This window comes from Eretmochelys imbricata, chromosome 3 (genome assembly GCF_965152235.1).
Source record: "Eretmochelys imbricata isolate rEreImb1 chromosome 3, rEreImb1.hap1, whole genome shotgun sequence".
Lineage (NCBI taxonomy): Eukaryota > Metazoa > Chordata > Testudines > Cheloniidae > Eretmochelys > Eretmochelys imbricata.
In genome coordinates, this window is record NC_135574.1 from 137,916,044 (window position 1) to 137,932,262 (window position 16,219).

Here is a 16,219-nt window from a genome sequence, read left to right on the forward strand (position 1 = left end):
TACAGCTGAATTAGAATTAATCATATTTTTATTGCAGCATGCATCATCTTGTGCTTAAGTAACACCAACAAACCCTGGTCATCTGCGGGCAGGATCGAACCGGGGACCTCTGGAGCTTAGTGCATGAGCCTCTACCACATGAACTAAAAGCCAACTTGCTCTTAGCTAAGGCTGTAGAGCAGACTCATTTTATCTCTCTCTAAGTGGTCTCAGTGCCACTACATGGGACAGAACACCACACCCAGGATATGTGTGGGTTACACTTATATGCACTGAAAGTTATCTTCTATCACATTGCCCAGTTGGCAAGTGTAGCTACATTCTTCTGTAGTTCCTCACAGTTTAGTCTTGTCTAGCCTAGATAATTTTGTCATTCAAATTTTTATTGGGAAGTGGAGCAGGAAGAGAAGAAAATAGAGTAGGAAGAGTAGATATGTCCCTGCAGGCATTGCCCTCTTCCCTTCTGTTGTAAGAATCACCTTATGGGTTAGATCCTGATCCAGCTCCCAATGTCCTGGGCACACCAGTTAAGTTAGACAGTTGCAAGGAATGTGGTTTAATTAGGTCACAACTTTATTAATTAAACTCATCTGGGACATATCTAGCAAAAACTTGTATCGTGCAGGTCATCATTCCTTCCTTAATTGTTTCCACCTGGTGGAGGCCTGCTGTCAGCCCCCCTTTCTTCCATGGTGAGACCTCACAATCCTCCCCTGGTAGAACATGAGGGTTAAGAGGCTGAGGAAAAAGGGCTATTTCCTCACTGTACCAAACATTAGGAGCCCCAACCCTGCTACCCAGCTTCTTTAGGGGATGCCAGGCATTAGCCAAATCTGTGTTTAATGTTGTATGTGTATTGAATCTGATAAGATACATGCGGACTTTTCTACTTATATAATTAAAGAAATTGATGTCCCTCATCCTGCAGAGACATCCAGTATCACAGAGACATGGGGGTTCACCAGCATGGAGCATCTTTCAAGACTGGGCCTATGTCAATAAAATAAATTTCTCGAAGTAAAACAAAAAATATTATGTGGAAGGTCACCTTGCATCTCACACACACAACTCCTTTAAAAATGGTAGCATTATGGTACGTCTACACAGCATCAAAAAACTCCGAACCCAACCCTGCAGCAGCGAGTCTGCAGCGGGATAATTCTAGGGTTGAAAAGGTAGGTTAGTGTCCACGCTCACTTCACTCTTTGGCCTCTCTGAGAGTTCCAACAAGATTGCTGCTTTGTTCCAGTCGCGGCTGTAGATTTTGTATAATGGGCTTTGTCCATGGGAAACTAGACCGAGGAAGCCAGCAACCACTGGATGGCTTCAGGCATTAGATTACTGGCCTGGGCTGCATTTGAATTGGCATTCTAGAGACAAAAGGCATAATCCTTTAGCAACATCCTGAGTCAATCAGTCCCCTGCAAATTGTAACTTTTCCAAAGAAATGTTTATGAAATAGCTTAAACTCTGAATGTTGCATCTTGAATGTAACGATTCTCTGCCACTTACACTGTACGTTCTGTGACAGTTGCTGAATCTGTAAGTGTTGCTGAATCTGCTACACTCATTATAAAGTATAAATTATAAATATTTATGTTGTGCAGTTATATTATTTATTCATTTATACTTTTGATACGATCAGTTGTTATCATTAAGCATTAAGGATGTTGAGTGTTCGTTGTCATATTAAGAATAGAAAAATACCACAAAATACTAGTCTGCCACAATATAGTTTGTTGGCCTTCCGCTTTTATGATTTATGTTGGGTGGTGGCTGGCATAGGAGTACTCTGTGAAGATATTCCTCCAAAGCATTTCCCCCCACCCCACCCCCAATACAAAGTTGTTTGATTTTTTTCTTTATTGGAGCAATAAAACATTTTTGCATTCAGTATACATTTATGGGATGGGGGGGGGGTGGAGATGAGGAGGATGATTTAGAATGAAAAACATTGCAAACATTTGGAAAGTTTTTATGGGGGGCAGGGGAGAAACTTGAGACCTTAGTGTGTTCTCTAAAGAACAAAATTACAAAAACCATAGTTACACAATATAAATCGGCAAAAGCAAGGAAAGATTGATGGTTCCTGGCAGTTAATTTAAAGTGGTATGTTAACTTGGCTTTGTTTTTAATACAATAATACTGTTTTCTGCCTAACAAAACAAAATTTGCTTATAAAATTTTGAATGCTTGATTTTTTTCCCCATACTTGTGTTTACAATCAAATTTCCCCATTTTTCATTATGCAGGACAAGGATGGCAATAGGTGAAAATGTGTAAAAACTGTATGAAAATGCACTCGTAACCTTGAAACCACAATAAAAAGGGAACCTGAATTAAATATACCAGCTTGTCCAAGTGACTGTTTGGGATCCTGTTTCTTCCAGTCACCTATCTCAGAAACTAGGAGGTTGGCCCCTTTTATCCCTTTTTGAAGCAGAACCCAAGAGGGAAGAGGCTTAATTCCACCTGCTAGAGCTGCTGAGAGCCCTCCAAATCATAAGCCCAACCTTGATCAGATAGATGGCGTTTCCTTGTTTACATATTCTCACCAATGTGTTTATGCTAAAGGAGCTGTATATTCTATACAAGAGACAACAGAATATTTGTCATTGCTTTTGCCGCTAAACAAAATGATGCTGAGAGGGGTTAATACGACAATTCATTTGACTAACTTTCCAGAACGCAGCTACTAACTGCTAGCTATATACTGTACTCTTGTTTTCATGTCTCACCTTAAATCCAAAGGGCCAAATGTTGCCCTTATAACAAACTTATAAAGCCTCGCTACATAAGTTGGGCCTTAATATAATACAACTCATGTCAAATTTAAATAGAGCAATAAGTTGCATGTACTTGTATAGCGCCTTGTTGATTACATCTAGCTGTTCTTCTCCCTCTCCAAACACGCCTACACTTCCCCTTACTCGACCTTAGTTATTAGCTGTTTTACCTGTAACCTTAATCACTGGATAGCATGTATTTTATGAAGTAGATAAATCTACTATCTGAATCTGGGAATACTTCTGGAACCCAAAGCCTCACAACTACTACCAGGGAGGGAAATCCCATGAGGTAATGTCAATTAATTAAACTCAAATTTACGTAAGTGAGTAGTAACTTTAGTGCATATCAACAACAGCTGACCGAATATAGCTGCAGTTGAAGTCCTTCATTTGTTAAACAATCTAGAATCATCTTCCATGGTCTTAACTCCATGTTTAGACTGATCACTGCTACTATGCTGTGCCTTCAGGTGTTTTGTTTTGGGTGTTTGGAACCATGATGTAGAGAGAGAGAGTGTGGGTTAACCATCTCTCAGTAAGGTCAGCCAGGAATAATGTCCCTGCAAGTGAAATTCAAACCATGTCTCTGGACCTGCAGTTACCTTTATTTGTTGGCTGCTGGAGCCTGGGTAGCCTGAGGAGACTCTGCAGCTGTTTCTTCACTGCTGAGTAGTATTGATTCTAATTCATTTCTTAAAAATGCCAATTTGTGGTTTGTTCCTCCATTCCTCTTTCTTCAGCAATAGGCACTCCCATATCATCCACAAATTAAGAGAGATATCTCCATGCACACACATTTTGTTGGTATTGATAAACTGGTCAGATGAATGGATAGTTGTCCAGTCGATGTATGACACATGGCAGACCTGAATTTGAATCATTGTGTGTTGCTGTAGTGTGTTAACTGGGAACAAAAAGATAAACCAATCTATGGCTTGCTCTCAAAGTATTTCTAATTGATTTGACCCAGTAGGTCGACATGCTGGTGGCGAGTAGGTTTAAAAATATGATTCAGGTTTTTCTAATAATGCTGATTGTTACGTTTAGTTGTTTTGTAGTCGAATATCTATAGAAAAACGCACAATAGCAGAGGTGTAAAATAAGAAGCATGTATTGACCCATTAACCTTTTACCCCCAATTGGGGATATTGCAGATTATGTATTCCTTAAGACATCCGATCCTAAACCGAACTTCACACCCCTTGATAATCTGTACGTTATTCCCTGATAAACAGAAACTTCTATGCTTAAACTCTGTTCCATTTTCTTTTTATTTTAACATCATCTTAATAAAATTTTTAGGTCTATGATGTTTTTCTGAAATGTGCCTGGAGATGAAACAATTAAGTTTTTAGAGATTAGATTGGGGGAAGGGAAGACTGGGGGAGGAGGGAAGCTAACCACCTTCCCTAATCTCATTTCCTTATTTATTTTCTCAGAAACCACCACCTTCACAGATTTAGCAGATTTAATGATATTTAAATGTTCTTTGGGGCCAGTGTGGGGAATATGAAAACCTATTTAAAATCCTTTTAACAGATATTTGGCCTTTGCCCTGTCTGGATAAGGCAGCAGTGTGAACATCAGTGCCTTATTTTTAATCAAGCTTGAAAAGTCACGCTGACTGGAACAAAGCCACTGACCTCCTGTACCTCTATTAATCCTTGAAAATAACCCTAACCCTCTCCTCTCCCACCTTCTCTGATGCACAGATTTTGTGTTGTTTTGAAACATGATTTAGTAGTATGGGGGATGTAAGCACCTTTCATTTGAGGAACTCGTAGTGCTTTATGAACATTAAGCAAGTTCCACAACACCTCTTTGGAGTAGTAAGTACACCTGTTTCACAGATAGGGAAGGTGAGGCACAGGGAGCTTATGTGACTTTCACAAGGTCATACGTTACTGAAACAAATTTGGAAATGGAACCCAGGAGTCGTGACTCCCAGTCCCCTACTCTGACCACCATACACATGCTGCATATATAGCTATAAGCACTATTGAAATGTGTTTTGCTTCAAGGTTTGTTAAAAGACCAGGTAGCGGGGTAGTCACCCACTCCGGCCTTAAAGGTCTTAAAACAGCCCAGGAGAGGGCTGTGGCTGGGAGCAAGCAGTTCCCAGGCTGACTGGGGGAAGCAGGCTCAGCTGTTGCCACGCCCCAATCAGGGCTCAGCTGGCCCTTATAAGAGGGCCGTGGGCCAGGCGCAGACACTTTCTCTCTGCCTTGAGAAGGTACCTGGAGTGGACCAGGGCTGGGGAAGGCCAGAGGAGCTGGGAGGCTGCAGACTGGAAAAGCCCCAGGCTGCAGGCCTGGCAGACGGCCTAAAAAAGTGTACTGGGATTGCAGGGGGCAGCCCACGGGTAGGCAGAGGCAGCAGGTCCAACCCCCCCTTGCCTGTGATGACTGGCTAATACACTGCAGTCCGCTCAGTATGCGGGGGCTTAATGGTGACTGGCAGTAGCCAAAGACTGAGGCAAGGTAGGGATAGTGGGTGGGGGTTCCCCTGGGAGGGGGAGACCCAGAGACTGGGTGAAAGGGGCACTGGGGTTGGGGAGGGACACAGGGCCAGCGGCAAGTGGGACACTGGCCTGCAGAGGGCGCTCCAGAGGCTGGAAAAACAAATTCCCTGAGAGACCAGCAGGAGGCTCTGCAGGGGTGAGTCACAACACCGTGACAGACCAACAAAGCATCTGTTGTGTGGCTCAGTAATGTGGTAATGAAATGTGAAATGGCAATATCCACTCCTAACCTCATGGGTTTATCTGCGACTTTGTCTAAGTCCCTTTTTATAATTGAGCCATATACTCCATGTCCCCTCCAGAGTCAGCTTTGAGGTCTCTCTATTTTAACATATGTAAACTGTAATCTTACGGATTACAAAATCTGATATTCACAGAGTATGCTAACGTAAACAAGTTACTGCTTCCCAAATTTCATTCTGGGGATCTAGGGTCACTTCTCCCTCGCTTTGTATTGATCTTTTGCTTTTCATATCTGAATCCTGCCACCTTCTCCTTCAAGATACACTAAAGGAGAACATCAACATACCTCTGACTAAAGAAGTTGAGATGATTACCTTGGATTTGTTTCACCTTTTTGTGCTACCAGGATAGATAAATACCTGGATTCCTGGGGCTTCCTGCTTTTAGGTCCAACTGTGTTGTAGGTTGTGTCTTCTGAATTTGCACTAACAGGTGTTAGAAAAGTGACACATTAAGTGACAATCTGCCAAGCTTCTGGTCTTTCACATTTTACAAACAGCTTAATTTCCCCTTCCCTCAAATTGGTTGCCATGGGAGGTGATCAATCCAGCTGGGGACTTGCATTCTGTTGTAACTGACTGGAAGAAGGAATGCCATTAGCTAGAGTTAAACATAGATGTATGGCTGAATTGGCTATACTGGGGTTCGCAGCAAGATTAGCAATGATCAGAGGAAAAGCCTGACTAACTCCCTTTGATCCCATGGATTGTTAATGAAAGCCTTCATGTCTTCTGTAAATGTTAGTACCATTTATCAAACTCAAACATGTATTTGGATTTTCATTCTGGCCTGGCTCCCTGCTTGATGAGATAGATAGTTTCATGTAGAGTGATTATAGCTTGTTACCTCAAATTTAAACACATTACTTGAGATGACTATTTTTCATTCTCTTGTGATGATCATCTTCTAGTCAGGTTGATGATGTTTTTTTCAGATCAGTCATTTTGCTATTAGGGTTCCCTTGTTTCATGCTATAATTGGGTCTGATATCCTAGTGTCATTTGCCTATTTGTCTAGGTGTTTGTCAAAACCGAGCCTCTTCTTTCTTTGAGCTACTGATTTTCCTGTGTTTTGCAAAACACAGAATGGTCTTTAAGTAGCTTACTCAGAAATGGCCACTGACTCAAAAGGTGCCTGAAGATTCCCAAGCCATCCTGTAATGCCCATCACTCTCCATATGCTTTTGATTAGCTGTCTGGCACATGCACTGACAACTGTCCTAGCACTACTGCTGTAACTATAATTAAGGTAATCAGTCAGTTGGTTCAGTGGGTGAAATCCTAACCACATTGAAGTCAATACCAAAATTTCTTTGTTTTCAGTGGGGCCAAGATTTCACTCTGTGACGAATATGGTCTCACCACGTACGGGTTCATAAACTGTTATTTCATGGGTGGTTGAATAGCAGTAATCTGAACTACCATGTGAGGCACAAAACTGGTTCCCTGTCTGTCTAATCTCTCCTTTAGTGTCCATTGCTGTACTGCCGTCTTGTCCCATTCTCCTACACCCCACACCAGCAGGCTTTGGAAGCATTGTCTGAATAGTGTAACACACAAATAAAAGAAATATTCTGATACGTTCTGAGCCATTGTGTTGTGAAAAAATGTTGCGGACAAACTGGCCAATTTTTCATAGAAACGTGAAAATTTGAATTCTCCTATTTTGATGTAATTGTTCTTGAAGACTATTTTGAACACGTCGGCATTTTTAATTACAAATAAAATTGGATGAGATTTCAGTAAAATTAGCTCAAGGAATAGGTGTATGACTTTATCCTTTTGAATTGAAATTCATATTTTTTTTCATGTTGACCATTTTTTAAAATTTGGAACTAAGAGAGAGGCTCTAATTATGGGGGGGGGGTTACATTTCATTGAAATCACAGCCATTGTGTTAAATCTTGTTGTGTAGTCCTCTGTATCCTTCAAGAGCAATTCTTGCTTGCTCTTCAGCTCTACATATTTTACTTTGTCATCTATTCTAGCGATATCTATGTTCAGAAATGGGTGTCAAACACAGTTATGTCAGAATCATGATTGATAACTATTTTCTAGTATGACTGTTGCTAGCAGTTTTACTATTGTCTAGGGTAGAAAAGAATTGTTTTAATACCACCTTTCTATGGACTGCTAGATTGTCTATTGTCGTGTTTCATAGTGAAAGACTGTTTGGAACTGCTTTAGATTTCAGCTCTGTTTTAAAATAGTTTCAAATATAATAAAAATGCAATGCAAGGAAAGGCGTTGAGGTCTGGCTTTGCTGGGCTCTGAAGAGAGTATGTTCATTCTTGGCTTTAATATGGACAATGCTTTGGTCAAAAACAATGTGTGTGTTATTAAATACCAAACCCCAACCATTGCTGAGGAAATATATTGTAACAGAATATGTACAGGAAAACATCAGAGCTAGATAATCCGTATATTTCACTCCTATTAGCAATAGTAATTGTGTATTATGCCAGGTTTTGGATGCAGAAAAAAATTCTATATCAATAGATAACAAAATACTTGATGCTTTTGTTGTCTTTGGCAGCTTTTTGGAAACTGCAGCCTATTTCTGTATGAAACCAAAAATGGGAGAGAAGGAAGTGTCACCTCATGCTTTCTTCAGTATTTGGCATGAATTCAGTTCTGACTTCAAAGACCTCTGGAAGAAGGAAAACAAACTTATTCTGCAAGAAAAGTAGGTGTCCTCATTTTTGCAATGACTGTTAATATTCTTTCTAAAAGAGTATTTGGAGCAATATCTCAGGAAAAAATCAACATGGGCATAAAAATACATCTAACGTCTTTCAAATAGCTTCTGATACAAACTTTTATTAATTTTTTTTATAAATACATCCTAACAGTCATGAAGTCTAGTAATCAGTAAAAATTTCAGTTTGTGCCAAGCTTTTTCTGTCTTTGTCCACATGACCATGAATGACGCATTAGAGCATGTAATTGATACATCACTATTAATCCAGCCAATGAAACATTATTCACTTAAGTCCTGAAAGTCATTGAGAGGTTTTCTCATTCATATGTTTATAGTGAGTCATAGACCGGGCTCAATATCCAGAGATGATATCCTAAAATATTTGACCTATTATAGCAGGGGGAGACAAAAGTCTAGCAAGGTCATCCCACAGAGAGAACCAAAACAAATAAAATACCCAAACTCTAGTTTTTTGAGCTTTCTTGCACCATGATAGAAATAAGGCATGATCATTGAAAAAAAAATTGGCATAACTGCCTGTGCCTTGTGTAACCCTCTGGTATGTGTGTATAACAGGTGCCCCTTTGTGCCGATCCACAGATGATGTGGGTCTGTTACAGCTCTCAGCTAAGAAATCTTGGCTCTTTAGCTAAAGCTAGTATGTTGGCTAAGATGGTGGCTGTCATATAAGCGGGAGCTTGTCCAGTCATTCTAACACCCACTGAGACGTGGATTACAACTTGTGCTAGAGGAGCTATTGTATGCTATATATAGTTGTTGGTTTTGGTAACTCAGTGAGCATAAGAATGTTGCTATGATTTAATAAATGTCAAAATAAAATGAAATTTTACAGAGGTAGGCCTGAACAGCAAATGTTTATAGACATGCATAACTTTACACATGTAGTCACAATGACTTCCTTGGGAAGTTAATGAAATTACTCAGATTATCAAAACTTGTCATGTAAGCACATATTTAGGCACCTAAATAAAGAGGGCTTGCTTTTCAGAAGTGCTGAGCATGCCCAATTCCCACTGAAATTAGATTACTGCTTGGCTAAAGTCAATGGAAACTATAGGGACCTAGCACCTAGAAAATCAGGTATCTAAGTCAAATCAAAACAATTGATTTTTAAGTACAGGGGAAGATATTTTAGAGTGAATTCCCTTTTCACAATTAAGAAAACGAGGACTGGATTCTGATTCTATGGCAAGTTTATGGAGCAAATATTAACACGGTGCAAGTACTTACTGGACGGGGGTGCACTTCATTTTACTGCCTGTCTGAAATGATTTCATGTACTTAAATCTCTCTCTTTAGTATTTAACTTCAGCCCAAGTTCATTCTGTCTCCAGTTTCCTGTGTTGGGATATAGTTGCCAAAGGTTTATCTTGTGTTTCCATGTATTTTTCATAAAATTGTTTTTAATTTTTTTTCTTTTTCTGATTATTAGGTTATTTTTCTTAAAATGGTGAGAACGCCTCTCACTGTACATATTGTTTCCTTTAGTATTTTTTTTAAAAGGGGGGGAAATACATTTTGACTCTTTAAAAGATCAGCTCATGGAAAATTTTGAAAACACTTTTTAGATTCTCTGCTTGTTATACAAATGTTTGTTTGCTTTGTTTCTCCACATATTTTGAAGTACAAGAGAAGTTGTAATGAAAACAAGACCATTAAGTTTTCACTTGCTTGGGTTTCTTATTACCCTACCTGAAATCATTGTCCTCCATATATGGTATCCTATATAAATCGGTGTGGAGGAGGAGATTATGATGATCTGAAAAAAGAGGTCCATGACTTCCCATGGGAGAAATTCATTCAAGGCAGACAAACACCTAAGAAACAAAGACCCACTTTTATGAATGTTTTTCCATTATGATATGGGGAATGTGGAATACAGAAAATAGTACATCATGCTGAACTGACTCAAGGCTTTTTTGTAATGTTCTGTCAGCATGGATTAAGAATTTTGGAGGTCCTGGCTTGCTCTTTCCATCCCCAGGGTACCAAGGTTAATGATAATTAATACTACTTAATAATAGTGATTTGCATCTAACTATATAACTGTTAACTAATCACACCCCAGCAGGAGGTGCTATAGAGGCAACAGGCAAAATCTTAGAGGAAAAGGAAAAATTTACAGAGCTGGTCAGAAATGTGAACTTTTTCTGTGAAAAATATCATTTTCAGCAAAACATGACAAATCTGAAATATTTCAACAGAAAATCAAAATTTATAGATTCTGAAATGCTATTTGCAGTCCCTCATGAGAGATGTAGTTCAGGTGTCTCATGCTCCCTGTCTCCTCCATAAGATGGACCCCTGAGCCAGATTACAATTGTCTCACATTTTGGTGATGGGAGGTGATGCATCATGGCTGTTGCATGGGCCATGATGCATCGTGGAAGATTAAATCCATCTGGGGATCCCATCCTATAGAAAAGAATGAGTGACCCAAACTACAACACCTATGAAGCACCACAGTGGCATTTAACTGAATCTATCTATTTTTGGCTTTGGCCAGATTTTTGATGAGCAATTAGATTTTCCATGGAAAGCCCATACTTTTTGTGAAAACTCTAATTTAGTTGAAAACTCATTTTTTTCCCTCAAACAGTGTCAATGGAAATTTTCTAACCAGCCCTAGTAAAAATACGTTCTCTAGAGGTGTCCTCCAGCCAACTGACAGAATGGTTTTCTTGACCTGTTTTAGTAGCCATTTCCGGCTCTACTGATAAAGGACAGGAATGTTGTGAATTGAAGGCCTCTTTGTACCGGGAGAGTAAAATGGAGAATAACCTGGGCAAGACACTCTCAGCCACTCTAGGGCAACACTCCATAGTATTCCCTACTCCCACAAAATTGCAGTAAGAATTAAAAGGTAGGGACATATCTACAGTTGGTGTAAATTGACATCAAGACTGTTGGATTTGAGGATCCGGGCTTTTGCTTCCAGAGTGTCCCCAGGACTCTACATCTCTATGGTTCCATGACTTAAATTATTGCCAAATGAATACTTTCCTGTGAGTGCATAGTTTAGCTTTTAACTCAATGGGGAAACACTCTAAATCTGAAATACACTAAGCTGCTTTGTGATGATACATGCCACTCAGATGCCACTGATGTTATTTATACCTAAAAGATTGGTGCCTAGATTACATGCTAGGTGTCTCATGCTAATATTTTAATGGTGAAATCCTGGCCCCCTTGAAGTCAATTGCAAAAAGTAGGGCCAGAATTTCACACAGTGTATTTTGAAATCACAGTGGTTGCTTATCTCTGTCTATGTTTGGTAAATCAAGTTATTTTCTGTAGCTAAAATCAAAGAGCAAGGTATTGTCTGTACGCATTTATATGACAGGTCTGATAAGAACCCCCCCCCCCCCCGTTTTCTTTCTTTGTTGCAATATAATTCTGTTGTTGGGGAAATAATTGCTGCAAAAAGGAAAGCAGTTTGACAGTGATCATATTTGTAAGAACTGAACCCTGTTCTTTTGTTTGAGCCCCAAACAATGTTCTTTGTTTAAGATTACACTGTGTACAGCATTTCTGGCCTAGTTTTAAGGTCCTTGGTCTTCAGCAGGGAAAACAAGGGGGAGTGATAGCTTCTTATAGTAGAAGTTCCTTATCCAATCTCTGTAAATGTGAGTCAAATTGTTAATACAATAACTTACCCAAAGGCCTTTCATAAATGGGTTTTTTTCTAAAGTGCACCCTTATGTTACAGATGTGCCAAAAATGTGTGTGTTTAAAGAAAGCAGTCAGTAATTCTTTATTTTAAATACTTTCCAGTCTGGATTGCAGCTTGTATATTGGTTTGCAGGCATTTAGATAAACACAGCAGTGTCTAGTCTTGGTATTTCTCAGCTACCAGATGAGAAAAACCAAAGAAAAATGGCGCAAGCTTAAGAACAAATTCATTTTTCTGAAGTTTTCAACTGCTTCTACTCAGTTGTGTCAGATGAAATAAAGCAGAAATGGAAAATACCAGTCACAGAGAAAATTCGACAAGACACTGCTGAATACAGTAGCAATACAAAGAAAAATGCACCTGAAATATACATGTAAAGCATATTTCTTCATTAGTACTGTTGGGATTTTCTTAACAGCACTGTGTTTGGTAGCAACACTTTAGTCAAGGGTAAGATGGGCATTCCATTCTAAATCATTCTGAGTTGTTTATAATGTTCTCAGAAATGTTCCCTTTAGGCTGAAATTTCTTATGCTGGGTCTCACCCTAAGGGTGATTTTTTTTTTTAAAGTCTAAACAAGATCCATTTAGCTATTTTTTTTTATTTACACACCTTTTTTTTTAAAGCGTGTTTTGTACTTTAAAATACTTTTGTTCCATGTTTCATAACTAAAAATGGCTTTGTTTTGATATTTAACCTTGGCAGGTATAACCTTTTTAGAGATGAAAGGGATATCATAAGTTTGCAAACAACTGGCGTCAAATTCAGCACTCGGTTACATCTGTGCAACCCCACCAACGTTCGAATTTGGCTCTTGATTTTCAATTAACAACCTAACAAGCTTTGAATTATCTCACCTTTTTTCTTCCACTATATTTTTTTTAATGTGCCATTAATAGACCACATGTTGCATTCATATATTATGAGCTCTGAGAATGTGTTTACCTGTATATGTTACAGCCAGACCTCCTGGATCATGTGATGGGATTCTGAAAAGTGGGTGTAATGGAAGCAGGACAGGTCACTTAGACCTGTGTCCATGACTATAGCATGATGTAGGTGAAGGTAGCACATTCACTGCTTGGAATCCAAATGTCTGATCTTGGTCCTGAGCACCCATTTGCTGTTCAGTGTTTGGGATTACGACTCTCAGACATCTTAATGTTTTGTTTATAGGCAGTTATTTTATCTATAGCTGTGCAAATAACATATTTTTCAGCTTGTTAGCAGTTCTCAAAAATTGGGGAAAAAAAATCAAGTTGAGCAGAAAATACTTTTTCAGTGAATTGAAAAGTTTTAAAAAATCGTTTTGGGGTCAAACGTTTTGTTAGACACAAAGTGAAACACTTTTTATTAATACTTCAAGCACTTTTTAATCTTTAAAAAAACATTTTGCGTAAAAGTAAAGGATTTTTTCTAAAACATTGTTTTCGAGTTAAAAAAAATGAAACATTTCCATTTGGAATTAATTTTATTGTACTTGACTGAAGCAATTTGGCAAAATCAACATGAATTTGCAAAATGTCAGTGTCACCACATCTGCATTTTTCACAAAAAAAAGCTTTGGTCATAAAATTTCACCCAGCTCTAATCCTGTCCCCCTTGAGCATGCCAAGCTGTAAGTATTTAACTTTTTCCTTTTAAATCAATCTCTTCAATCTCCTAATTTTGTTTAAATTTCTTTGAATTCCTTTCGGTTTCTATAGATCATCCTGGTAATGAGGTGTCCATCATTAAATGCATTTTTTCCAGATTTATTTGTGCTTGAGCCTGATCAGAGAGAAAGGAACACTGGCTGCCTCCTCTATCATCCAAAGAAGGGAGGCAGAGGGGCTAGGCAGGAACAACTGTGCCACTTGACTATAAACCTGGAACTGTCTGGAGGAGTAGGGCAAGAACCTCCTCAAGAGTCTTGTCTTCAGGCTGAGGTGGGCAAATTCCTCACTCTCAGAGAAAAATCCCCTGAGAGTAAAGACACACTTGTATGACAGTCAAAAACAGAGTAAGTTATACAAAGTTAATTATTGGAATGTCTTCTATTGGTCTGGGTGGCAAAATCTGTCTTTCAAGACTAACAGAGCCAAACGCTTCTTTTTTTTATTTGTATTTTTAATTTTTTAATTATGTATACTCTGGCTCATGACAGTAGCAAAGAGAGGTGAAGGCTTTCAGAACTTATTTTGTTTAAAAAAAAAAAAAAAAAAAGGCCAACATTTTAAAATGCCGGTATCACTGGTGCAGCATTAGAGCCTAATTAAAACCTGCTAGACTTGTCCCTAAACCTGGAGAGGCGTTGTTCATAACCCCGCCTCCATTTTTTGGGTGGCAGAGTAGGCAAAGAAGCTCCTTTCTCTCTACCCCTGCTCAGAGTACGGCTGCAGTCTCTTCAGATAATCACTGCTGCCCCAGATAGCCCCACCCCTTGCAAAAGTGTAGGCGTCTATCTGAACATGGGAAAGAACTCCTGCTTGCACAGAAGAAGAGAAAAGGAGAGGGACAGTTGGGGACCCCAAAGTGTGTGTGGGGGGGGGGGGAACTGATTGTTTACTCACCTTGGCGCATATTTATGAAACAGGGTGTCAGCTAATAGAAATGCACTTTAACTGACTCTTAGCTGTAGGTGGAAGGGGGGGTCATAAACTAGATCTACATCATTATAGTAAAGTTCTGACATCTTCCACCTCACGCTGAGTATGAGAACTTCATTTCACTGACTCCATCCAACCTTTTAACTCCCAGGATAAATCTTTGACATTTTAAAAATAATCTGTAACCCCCCTAAATTTACTCCTCATTTGACTCTAAAAGTTGCCCGTTCCCATAAGAATAGCAGTTAAGCTGGCACTTGGCGTGTCACATTGTATATCTAGATGAAAGGGAGATTCCTGGCCAACATGTCTCCACAGCTCATTGATCTCCCCCTGCAGCAAGACTGGTATGTCTCCCTACAGATTCCCCAGCAGGATGATTTAAAACTTGCTGTTGAGCAATTTAAAGTCTGGCATTCGATATCTATGCCTTGCAGAGTAAGGCACATACTGGTAATCTGCCACTATTGCTTGCAAAGAAGGGCATTAAATCTCCTTGCACGAGCTATGTCCTCCCAAAGTAATTTAAGGGATCTTTTATTAACCCTTATAATAAGAACCAGTAAATTAGACCTGAGAAAGAGATCTGGGAACATGGAACTATTCACTTAGTAAGGAATGGGAAAGTGGGGAGAGAATCAGTGGTTGAAAAATTTCTCTAGTAAGTCTTCAATGTGTCATTCCTGTGATAATGAAGATTAGTAGCATTGCCTAGCAAGGCCACATTTCAAAATGAACATAAAATTAGCTGATGTAAGATGTAAGGAAATGATGGTCGTCTGGCCTGAAGGTAGCCTTGCTTCAGTCTTACTGAAAGTAATAGGAAATGGTGACCACTTCGACTAAAGACAAAATTCATGATTTTGCTGGTATAAATCAGGAGGTATGGACACGTTTTGTGTGTATGTGTATGTATGATACTTGTCATGAAATCAGAAGATTTGGCAATTCTGCTGATTTTTCAGTACCATATGAGTTGCTGTAACTAGGCACAATTTGGTGACTTAAGAATGGGATTTCCTTTCATTTTAAAAACTGTTGCCCTTTTGAACTTTGGATGTGTGTCTCTGTGTATTTGTGCAGATATGGCTTCCTATATATAGTTGGACACCATGGTTATTACACAATTGGCCTTTCTCCTGTTGCATAGCAGAGTAAGACAAAATCTCTAGACCACCCAAGTGATTGTAGTGGTCACAAGTGATGCTGAGTGAAATTTGGAAGTTCTGTCCCATGGGAAATTCTAATGTTTCAACATTTGTCATCCTAAATTAGGAGGAAAAAAATGCAATATTAAAATATTTCATGGAGTGAAGTATTCAAAAAATGTAAATTAGGAAATCTTGAAATGAAACATTACTACACTTTCAATCAAAACGAACATTTCAATATTCTGCAATCAAAATGTTTGATTTTGGTTCAAATTAACTTGAAATACTTCTATGTTGAACATTAAACTCCATTTCCTATTGTGGTGCTTTGCCTCATGGGTGCTCTTATTTGAATATCTGATGCCTCTATTCTTCCCTATGGGCCAGACTTCCTGGTCGGATTACATCTCCCATGGTGTACACACAGTCACTTTCATGCCTTGATGTCCCATGCAGCTTGATTGTAGGGGAATCCATTCTCCAATGTGAGAGATGTAGTCCTCCACAGAGCCCAGACAATAGGAGAGAATGG

The 16,219-nt window shown here is 39.1% G+C and overlaps 1 protein-coding gene across 1 annotated transcript in view; it reads left to right on the forward strand.

The window, feature by feature from the left end:
* Positions 1–16,219, forward strand: part of FMN2 (formin 2) — a 239,287-nt gene that overhangs the window by 207,302 nt on the left and 15,766 nt on the right. Inside the window, exon 16 of the mRNA XM_077812174.1 lies at positions 8,089–8,238. Within this exon, the coding sequence (XP_077668300.1) occupies positions 8,089–8,238 (150 nt within the window). The remainder of the gene's footprint in view (positions 1–8,088; positions 8,239–16,219) is intronic.